The 11,025-nt window shown below is 39.8% G+C and overlaps 1 protein-coding gene across 1 annotated transcript; it reads left to right on the forward strand.

Moving 5' to 3' along the window:
• Positions 1 to 2,813: 2,813 nt before the first annotated feature.
• Positions 2,814 to 4,125, forward strand: LOC123513138. The gene is made up of 2 exons (XM_045270043.1): positions 2,814 to 2,902; positions 3,585 to 4,125. Exons 1-2 carry the CDS (start codon positions 2,861 to 2,863, stop codon positions 3,852 to 3,854), a joined length of 312 nt encoding a protein of 103 aa, XP_045125978.1. The 5' UTR covers positions 2,814 to 2,860; the 3' UTR covers positions 3,855 to 4,125.
• Positions 4,126 to 11,025: the final 6,900 nt, after the last annotated feature.

The raw sequence follows: 11,025 nt of genomic DNA on the forward strand, positions 1-11,025 counted from the left end.
TATTCTTGGTTATTGTTTGTAATATAGACATCATCATATCTAACCTATTGTTAAAAAATATATACTATGATATTTATATCACGTGAACTACGATGAAAATAAAATGAGAAAGATATGGTATATAATTTTGTTTTCGCGCAAGGTTTCCTTGAGACATATTATCTATTTTAATGGTTACGCAATGGCAAAAAGGTTGAGAAACGCTGACCTATCTGCTGGCGATAGTCTCTCAGATGATGCAATGGCGATCTTCCAGCTTTCCTTACTAAGTTTACTGTCTCACTCTCAAGAGCTTCCAATAAAACCTTTGTTGTTGCTTCATTCATATCAAGAGGTTTCGATAGCTGGTATACATCATTTATTTCTAAATTTATATAAATCTCTCTGCACCTCTATCTCAACTTTCGTCTCTCAAGGTTCGACTGCAGTAGTAGTATAGTTTTGTTGTCGGTGTTGTTGTTGTTGTTGTTGTTGTTGTTGTTGTTGTTGTTGTTGTTTGGGAGGTTGAGATATAGGACAACATCCCTGCTAGCACATTTTTAGGGAGAAGAACAGTGTATCATTTTTTTTTTTTTTTTTTGGTTAAAGTTTACCTAGTTAAGACCTCTTAAATCAATTCTTTTAATTCTAATAAATGTACAGAAAGGAAGTTATAATTGTTACGGTGAATATGAAAACCTCAATTATAAACACTATTCTTGCATAATCCTCGAATTTTTCTTATTTTCTTTTTACTTTAATGTGGAGTAAAGAGTTACCTGTTGTATGATTTTATATAAAAAAAAAGTGCCATTTTTTCTTTAATTTTCCATTTGCGACAGAGAAGCTTCACAACCCGGACCTGCATGACACAGTGTTCATAGATAATACATTACCGATTGCCTTACTCCCCCACCCACATACACTTCCTTAAGTCTATAGACAAAACGAGGCATCTGAGCAGTAGTATCTTGCAAGACAATACCTCGACTTCTACGCAAAACAAACAGGAACTAATAACTGTGAAATCATCTCTGTCAGGAGAATAAAAGGCCGGTAAACAACATTTTCTTTACTGAAATCGCTGACTTGATATGCTGAACACGTGTGTGAGGCTGGTGTTGGTGTCGGCGTGTGGAAATGGTGTGAGTGTGGGTGGATATGATTGGATCTATGCATGAAATTTAGTGTCAGTGTATGAGTGTTATTGTGAGAGGTTGTGTATGTGGAAAGATGTCGTTTGATATTTGTGATTATGGGTAACTTGAGAGAGAGAGAGAGAGAGAGAGAGAGAGAGAGAGAGAGAGAGAGAGAGAGAGAGAGAGAGAGAGAGAGAGAGAGAGAGAGAGAGAGAGAGAGAGAGAGAGAGAGAGAGAGAGAGAGATAGAGAGAGAGAGAGAGAGAGAGAGAGAGAGAGAGAGAGAGAGAGAGAGAGAGAGGACGGGAATGAAAAAAAAGGTCACATTCTGTAAGACTAAAGATAAACAAGACAGGAAGACGCTCCCAGTTTCGGAGAAGACCATATCGAGTCTACCCATAGTGAATATATAGATAGGTATTCGTATGTTATTTTGCAACAAGTCAAATAGGAAACAAGTAGTAGTAGTAGTAGTAGTAGTAGTAGTAGTAGTAGTAGTAGTAGTAGTAGTAGTAGTAGCAGTAGTAGTAATGGTAGTAGTGGTAACAACCACTACATTCAGGTAATAACGTAGTTACATTAACATTGGCGTTTTCCGGAGGATTGGGTCAGGTTCGGTTTGGTGCGGTTTATATAATTTCAGTTCCTTAGTTTTACCACTGATCCCTTCATTCCATAGATGGCGATTTTTGAGGGATTTTTTATAAATTTATGTTCATGGTGTCTTCAAATTAATAAGCTCAGATTATATTCATAATCCCATCGCAATAATCTAATCCAACTTAACAACACAACACACATGTATAGAAGAACAGAAGATATTGTAACAATCAGCAGCGCTTTACAACGCAACATTAAACACAGACAGATAAAGACACAACACAACGCAACACAACACTGAAACACCTACGTAGGAAACACCAACAACGATTTACTTTATCAGGGAGACAAATGCATACACCTTCCACTTTCACGTCAACAAATACACGATAAATGGTTACAATGACCCATATGCCACGACAGCAGCTGTTGTGTACCAAAGCACCAGGGATTAACACAGACCAAGACATCTCACAATCTGATGGTACAACACATCACGTAAAGATGCATTCCTGCGCCACCACGTGCACCCGCGTTTCACCCAAATACTGAAGGCGATGCTGCAGTTTGGAGAACTTTGTACAGGGCAAACATCCTGATCTGTTGATTGAATTTGAAATGTTGTGAATTGCTCACCACTGCAGTATAGATGAAAGGTAAAGGTAAAATCTATAGAGTAGTAAGTTTCAGTAAACGTTTTTAATTATGCATTAGGTACTTTTTTAATTAACATCCTACGTCACAGTCACTTTCCCTTTAAATGAGTAGTGAAGCTTTGTTAACCGATGGCAACCGTAAACAGACATTCCTAAGTCATTAGTTTTATTCTTTCCCTCACCGCTTTACACATGCATGACTTGACTGTAGTACTTCAACCACACGTACTACACACGTAAATATAAAGTAACCTGGAACTTTACTAACTTATAAGGATTTGGCAAGAATATCAAGTCATTTACCGCACGTCTAACAAGAACATTTTAATATCATTAATTGAGCGTCAGTCAGTTAGCGTTGCCACATTAATTTTGTGTATCCTACACTGGAGAAAGTTACTGGGTAGAATATAGACACTAGTGGTAAGGGGAAGGAAGTGTATATATAAGGCACAGGAAGACACGGGAAGGCTCATATCACCGCGCCATGAAGCTGTCACTTGCATCCCTCCTAGCGCTGCTGCTTCTCGTAAGTTTGCCCCTGTTCCTCTCTCCATGTTCAACCGGCTTTCATTACTTCACGAAAAAATTTCAAGCACGTTCCAATCATAATCTGCGTTTCCCTTTTACATTTTTACTATTGGTAATGTTTGTTTATCCAATTTGTAGTCAGAGTTCTCTCTCGTTCAAAGTTTCCTTGAAGATCAGTATAGATATATTGTAGAGAAGTGTAAGTAGCAGATGCCGTCACCGTTAAGCTTGTGTATTTTGTTAGTTAGTTTGTACGATATGAAGTTTTTTAGTGGCATAAGCATAACTACTTCAAACGCAAATTTGTATACTAAGACGTAGGCTGGTTTGATTGCTATTGGATATTTCCATTTAATTTGTTGTTTTACCATGGCGTGTACAACTGTAAGCCGCCATACAGATCCGTAATGGCACGCACCACAACAGCCAAGTGGCAATCAATAAAAGATACGGGAAGACTCCTCAAGTGCGGCTAATATATTCTGACGAGTTTTATTGCGCCCACACTTTTTTTTTTTTTTTCAAGAATGTCGATAACTTACGATTCGACGAAACCGTCGGTGAATGGAGATTACCTGACACTCACATGTTACGTATTTAAAAAATAAATATTGATGTTTAATTGTGGTTATAGTTAAGAAAAAAAAAAAACACTCAATATATTATTTTATTACTTCCAGGCCGCAGCGCTGGGTACACGCCCTTCGCAGGCTGACTCCACTCCAGTGAAGGGAGATGCAGGGCTAAGGAACAAATTGGATATTGCCGAAGAGATGGACTGTGACCGCTCATTTGGTCCACGACAAGGTCACGTGCTTTACCGCCGCGCCAAAGGCCTGGGGACCGGTAATCCTGTCACTGATCGACCCCGGGGGAAGCCCATCACGGAGGAGAGGTACCCGAGTTTCATCCCTTTCCGAAACAGACGGCGGAATGCCAGAAGGGGTTAGGACGACAGTAACGTTCGGGAGTACCAAGCAGGCCGTGGGGTAATAAAAACCGCCACTTCACGCTACAAGGGCGCTCAGAGACATCTTCAAGTTAATAACTTTGACTATTGTATCCTAGAAAGTTACAATGATTACGAGTAAACAACCTGCTTTTCTCTCCTCAACTTTCACGGGAAGTGGCAATTACTCTAAGTGGCCCTTTTTTCGGTCATTTTGTAGCTTTTAGCAAGTCTCCTTGTAACACATGAGATAATAAATTATTAAAAATTAATATATTGTTAATTCTTCTATACTCAATCCTGGCGGAATATCATTCTACAAATGTGCCAAAGATTTATATGTCAAGATTTTATCACATTAACCTTTGAAAAATATAATAAAACCTCGTATTTCACGGTTCGGTCTTTCTGTCAAAGCTAGGTACATACTACATTACATTTCAAGATTTCAAAAATGATAGCATTAGCAAACTAAAGATGATAAGAAAGATAAACCAGACAAGAGACATAGATGGAGACACCCTTTCGGTGGAATGAAATGGAATGGCAATAGACGACCATTTGATGAAGAGGAATGGGAAAAAAAATGCAGAAACAGAAGCAGCAAGTATAAACAGAAGATGAAAAAAGCGACCAAGGCTGTAGGATATCTTATTCCCAATTTAGCAGAATCATAGAGGCTGATGTGAAATGAGAAAGAGGAGGAGGAGGGCACACTTCCCTGTTCTCTTTCGTTTATTGGCAAGGTCAAGGTCTGTGCATGGAGGCACGAGACGATATAAAAAAAAATGGTCGCCGGTAAGTAGATACACGAAGACACACATGCACATCAAGAGAGATAAGATATTTTCTTTTCCTCATTATTCCAATTATATTTACTTAACATGCATAACATTGTAATTTTCTTTATTTTCCGATTTCCATCGTCTATCAGGGTTAGACATGTAGAGCCTCCTGAAAAAGAATTTTGATTTGGCATTTGGTAACCTCTCCTATACCCTCAGACCGCAGCCAGCATTATCATATATAACTAGGTATCACAATCACACCTAGCACTTCAATTACTACAGCATCACGCTTATCTACAATACTTAAAACTGAAGTGAGAAGTAATAGAGGTGCGTCGTATATATGTAACTACTACAAGCAAACATAAGCAGCAAATAGATTGTCTTTTTTTTTTTTTTCATTTCCACTCTTAATTGACAAAAAATATTCAGTTCTCAACTCATGTATTTCCTCCCTCAGGCTTGTTGTCCTGCATATAATGTTCATCACTAACACTAAATATTCAGGTTTGTCTATATTTGCATGGCAGGTGGATGCAGTTCTCGGGCCGCTCATTAAGCAAGCAAGCAGGCACATGCATGTGTAACTATGTCTAACTATTTCCGGCGTGTTTTAATTAGACGATCTGACCACACACACACACACACACACACACACACTTATACTCAAAACCTAACTTGTTTATTTCAATTCTCATGCATTATTACTTTATTTTTCAGTGTTTAGTAATTAGCATAAGGTTTCAAATGCTGTTACATAACTCATCTACTCGGTTGTCAATGGTAATGTTGGTAGATGGTAACTAAATTTTGATATATGATGAGTTTACTGAATTAACTCCTTACTAGCTTTTCAGTATTTTGTGAACAACTAACTGCGGTTTGAAGTAATTAGTCCATGTATTAGGTTTTCAGTATAGTGGCTCTGGTAACAAATGACTGCTGTTTGGAGTATTCGGTTTATCTAAATGACAATGAAAATTCTTGCCCAACACACACACACACACACACACACACACACACACACACCGCGTAGTGTAGTGGTTAGCACGCTCGACTCACATTCGAGAAGCCCGGGTTCGAGTCCCGCTTACGAGGCAAATGGGCAAGCCTCTTAATGTGTGGCCCCTGTTCACCTAGCAGTAAATAGGTACGGGATGTAACTCGAGGGGTTGTGGCCTCGCTTTCCCAGTGTGTGGAGTGTGTTGTGGTCTCAGTCCTACCCGAAGATCGGTTTATGAGCTCTGAGCTCGCTCCGTAATGGGGAAGACTGGCTGGGTGACCAGCAGACGACCGAGGAGGTGAATTACACACACACACACACACACACCGAAAATCCCTTGCTACGTCACCCACGCCTACAACACGCTCCTCCCTGCATTCCTCACCTTCGTGAGGAATCCAGTTATCTTGTGTGCCACGCCACACAAGGTAACTCCACACAAGACACACACTCGTCCCGCACGGACCGATAACACCTTAGAAAAAGAAAAGATGGAGAAGGAGAAATGTCAACGGAAAGAAGAATAGAGGGGTGAAAAGACGGGAACTTTAGTCCACCTCGCTGCGCTCCCCTCTATCTATATATAGTGGTAGCCATTAACAAATATTATATTCTCACTAGTTTCCCTGAGTTTAATGTTAAGTATCCCCATTACCCACTGTATGTTCTAAGTGTACATGTATACTGCCACATTAATAAACCGTTTTTTAAGATCATTATTATTATTATTATTATTATTATTATTATTATTATTATTATTATTATTACTGATATTATCAGTATACACACACACAGAATACAACTTCCGGATATGCGATTGCTACACGGAAAATAAATGGTTTTTTTTTTTTTTCTGTTAATACATTATCAAAACGCACGTATGTACTCTCTCTCTCTCTCTCTCTCTCTCTCTCTCTCTCTCTCTCTCTCTCTCACATGACGTCACGCCATCGCTATCTGGCGTCCTGTTCTATCATATGGGCAACAGTATCGCCCTCCTCTCGCAAACACGCGTCCGGTAGCTCAGTGGTTAGAGCGTTGGCTTCACAAGCCAGATGACCGGGGTTCGATTCCCCGGCCGGGTGGAGATAATTGGATGTGTCTCCTTTCACGTGTAGCCCCTGTTCACCTAGCAGTGAGTAGGTACGGGATGTAAATTGAGGAGTTGTGACCTTGTTGTCCCGGTGTGTGGTGTGTGCCTGGTCTCAGGCCTATCCGAAGATCGGAAATAATGAGCTCTGAGCTCGTTCCGTAGGGTAACGTCTGGCTGTCTCGTCAGAGACTGCAGCAGCAAATCAAACAGTGAACACACACACACACATAAACTAATTAATTGATTAATTAAGTAAATAAATAAACGAATAAATAAATAAATAAAAAAATGACTACATAAAATCATTACTTGTATATATATATATATATATATATATATATATATATATATATATATATATATATATATATATATATATATTATTTATTCATTTATTTATTTATATATCATTCTTTTTTTTCTTTTTTTTTTAGCAATGTTAACCTAAACCCGAGCTTCATGTTGTCATATTTGTAATGCAATAACCTGAAGGCCACATCACATATTCTAACCTAAACTAACCTAACCCAACATTGATAACTAGGACATGATCATTTGTGCCAGCGTTCATTACACCAGCATGCAGCAAACTTGACATACCAGCATTAACTTTACTGCTGATATTTTAGTTCCCATCTTACACTTGCTCTCGTGCCCACAATCTTGAATCTTCAGAATTTTCTACCATCTGGCTAAGACTTCAATGTCACTCTCTAACTAAATTCATCTGTGCTGTATACCTCTCACCTAATTCCTCTGACTATGTAAAATTCTTTGACTATTTGATTTCCAAGGTGGAGCACATCTTATCTCACTTTCCTTTTGCTGAGATCTCCATTTTAGGGGATTTCAATGTTCACCACCAGCTTTGGCTTTCATCTTCTTTCACTGACCAACCTGGTGAACAAACCTTCAACTTTGCTATCCTTCATGACCTAGAGCAGCTAGTGAAGTTCCCTACCCGTATTCCTGACCGCCTTGGAGACACGCCCAACATTCTTGATCTTTTCCTAACCTCCAACCCTTCTGCTTACTCTGTTAAACTTTCCTCTCCGTTGGGCTCCTCCGACCACAATCTAATTTCCGTTACCAGTTCTATCACTCCAGTGCAGCCTCAGGACCCGCCTAAGCGGAGGTGCTTCTGGCATTTTAACTCTGCTAAGTGGGAGGAACTAAGGCAGTACTATTCTGATTTCCTTGGGATGATTATTGTTTTCATGTCAGAGATCCTTCTCTTTGTGCCGAGCGCATAACAGAGGTGATTATCTCTGGCATGGAGCTATACATTCCTCATACTTTCTCTAACCCTAAAGCTAAAAAGCCTTGGTTTAACTCTGCTTGTTCTCGTGCTGTCAATGATAGAGAGGCGGCTCACAAACGGTTCCGTAGCCATCCAACTGCTGAAACTCATGCCCTATATATTTCTGCCCGTAATCATGCCAAATCTATTCTCCAACTTACTAAAAACTCTTTCATCAATAGAAAATGTCAAAGTCTTTCCAATTCTAACTCCTCTCGAGATTTCTGGCATCTAGCCAATAATATCTCTAACAACTTTACTTCTTCGTCTTTCCCTCCTTTACTTCATCCAGATGGCTCTACAGCTGTCTCTTCTTTTCTAAAGCTGAACTCTTCGCTCAAACCTTTGCTACCAACTCAACTTTGGATGATTCTGGGCATATTCCTCCTACTCCTCCACCCTCTGACTACTTCATCCCTAAAATTAAAATTCTTTATAAAGACGTTTTCCTGGCCCTCTCTGGCCTTGATTCTCGGAAGGCTTACGGTCCGGATGGAGTCCCTCCTGTTGTTCTCAAAACTGTGCTTCCGAACTCGCTCACTGCCTGGTCAAACTCTTTCATCTGTGTCTCTACTTCTATTTATCCTTCTTGCTGGAAGTTTGCTCACATTCAACCTGTCCCTAAAAAGGTGACCACTCCAATCCTTCTAACTACCGCCCTATAGCTTTGATTTCCTGCCTTTCTAAAGCCTTTGAGTCTATCCTTAATAGGAAGATAATGAGGCATCTATCAGCTCACAACCTTCTCTCTGATTGCCAGTATGGTTTCCGTAAAGGCAGATCTACTGGTGATCTTCTTACTTTCCTAACTGAATCTTGGTCATCCTCTTTAGGGACTTCGGTGAAACCTTTGCTGTCGGCCTTGACATATCGAAAGCCTTCGATAGAGTCTGGCACAAATCTTTAATTTCTAAACTACCCTCCTACGGATTCTATCCTTCTCTCTGTACCTTCATCTCCAGTTTCCTTTCCGATCGTTCTATTGCTGCTGTAGTAGACGGTCACTGTTCTTCCCTAAAACTATCAACAGTGGTGTTCCACAGGGTTCTGTCCTATCACCCACTCTCTTTCTATTATTCATCAATGATCTCCTAAATCTGACTCAATGCCCTATCCACTCCTATGCTGATGATACCACCCTGCATTATTCAACAGCGTTCAACAGACGCCCAACCCAACAACAATTAAATGACTCAAGGCGAGATGCTATAGGACGCCTAACTTCTGATCTTTCACTTGTTTCTGATTGGGGCAGAGAAAACCTGGTTTTGTTCAATGCCTCAAAACTCAATTTCTACAACTATCTACTCGACATAACCTTCCAGACAACTATCCTCTCTTCTTCAATAACACTCAACTTCCCTCTCCTCTACATTAAACACACTCGGTCTATCCTTCACTAAAAATCTAAACTGGAAATTTCACATCTCTACTCTTGCTAAATCAGCTTCCAAGAAGTTAGGTGTCCTATGGCGTCTTCGTCCATTTTTCTCTCCTCCCAGCTGCTTGCTCTGTACAAGGGCCTTATCCGCCCGTGTATGGAGTATGGCTCTCATGTCTGGGGATCCACACACACAGCTTTACTAAACAAGGTGGAATCTAAAGCTTTTCGTCTTATCAACTCTTCTCCTCTAACTGACTGTCTTGATTCTTTAAGTCACCGCCGCAATGTTGCATCTTTATCTGTCTTCTACCGCTGTTTTCATGCTGTCTGCTCTTCTGAACTTGCTAACTGCATGCCTTCCCCTCCTGCGGCCTCGCTGCACAAGACTCTCTACTTCTTCTCATCCCTATTCTGTCCATCTTCCTAATGCAAGAGTTAACCAGTATCTTCACTCCTTCATTCCCTACACTGGTAAACTCTGGAACTCTCTACCTGTGTCTGTATTTCCACCTGCCTATGACTTAAACTCTTTCAAAAGAGGAGTGTCAAGACACCTCTTACGTTAACTGGACCCTCCTTTTAGATTTTTTTGTTTTTTCTCTTTCTACTTTCCTCTTAACAGGGCCTGGCAACCAGCGGGATTTTTTTTTTCCAACACTTTGTTTGCCCTTGGCCAGTGCCCTTGTAATGTAAAAAAAAAAAAAAAAAAAAAAAAACCACTATTCTTTGATGTTCGCCTCTTTGAACTTTGATAGTTTGTATATTAGTTTAGTTTCTTATAATTTTGCGCGACATGTCATTAGCAATGCATTTTGTATTTCCTTATAGAGACAGCTCCCAAGTCCCAACTTCATGAAGCGGCTTTCCTAGAGCTACATTTTTTTTTTTTTTTTTAATGTAAAAAGGGAAAACTGACCGAGGCCGACTATAAAAAAAAAAAAAAAAATCAGTTGCCAGTCAGTCCCTTGCAGGTCTGAAAGAATCAGCTGCAATGTAGGAATATGTCAACTCAAGGGCCAGAGAATTCGTGACGTGTGTTAACTGCCGCCAGGGTTTTCTCACTATAAAGAAATAGTACCACTACGGATGTTGCTAAGTAGCTTATTAGTAAAAATCAATAAAGACCAAATATTATTACAGAGGACTGCTAGTTTCATTTTTTTTTTTTTTTTTTTTACTATCAAAAGCCATTAGCAAATCTATAAGGGGTCTACCAAAATAAGTTACAAATAATGAGTCTAAGAAAGAAAATTAGAACAGAACCCCTGATTTAAGCTAACAACCGGTTATCGGGATGAATTAGATTACAAGAACAATCTAGGTTTCTTACGAACCGGTGCGAACTAGCTGAATCCCGCCACTGGTGGGGAGGATATGTCAGCAGTTACATGAGATAAGGTTAGGTTAGGTGAAGTTAGGCCAGGTAAAGTTTATTAAGAATAAATGAGATAGTTAAGTTAGATAGGTCCTACTTACCGATCTTTCATCTCGGAAGTCGGAACAGTTCTTAGGTGAAGTGGTGCACTTGTGAAGTGTGGTGCTTCCTGGTTACTCATTACCGAGCAGGAATCCCGAAATAACACTTTCCACATCACAGGCATGGC

Source organism: Portunus trituberculatus, chromosome 35, assembly GCF_017591435.1.
Source record: "Portunus trituberculatus isolate SZX2019 chromosome 35, ASM1759143v1, whole genome shotgun sequence".
In the NCBI taxonomy this organism is placed as follows: domain Eukaryota; kingdom Metazoa; phylum Arthropoda; class Malacostraca; order Decapoda; family Portunidae; genus Portunus; species Portunus trituberculatus.

Bases quoted from the DNA above. Each gene is read 5' to 3' on its own strand.
- LOC123513138 (XM_045270043.1), top strand. From the start codon at position 2,861: ATGAAGCTGTCACTTGCATCCCTCCTAGCGCTGCTGCTTCTC. The intron at 2,903-3,584 runs GTAAGTTTGCCC...TATTACTTCCAG, and splicing joins TCCTAGCGCTGCTGCTTCTC to GCCGCAGCGCTGGGTACACG.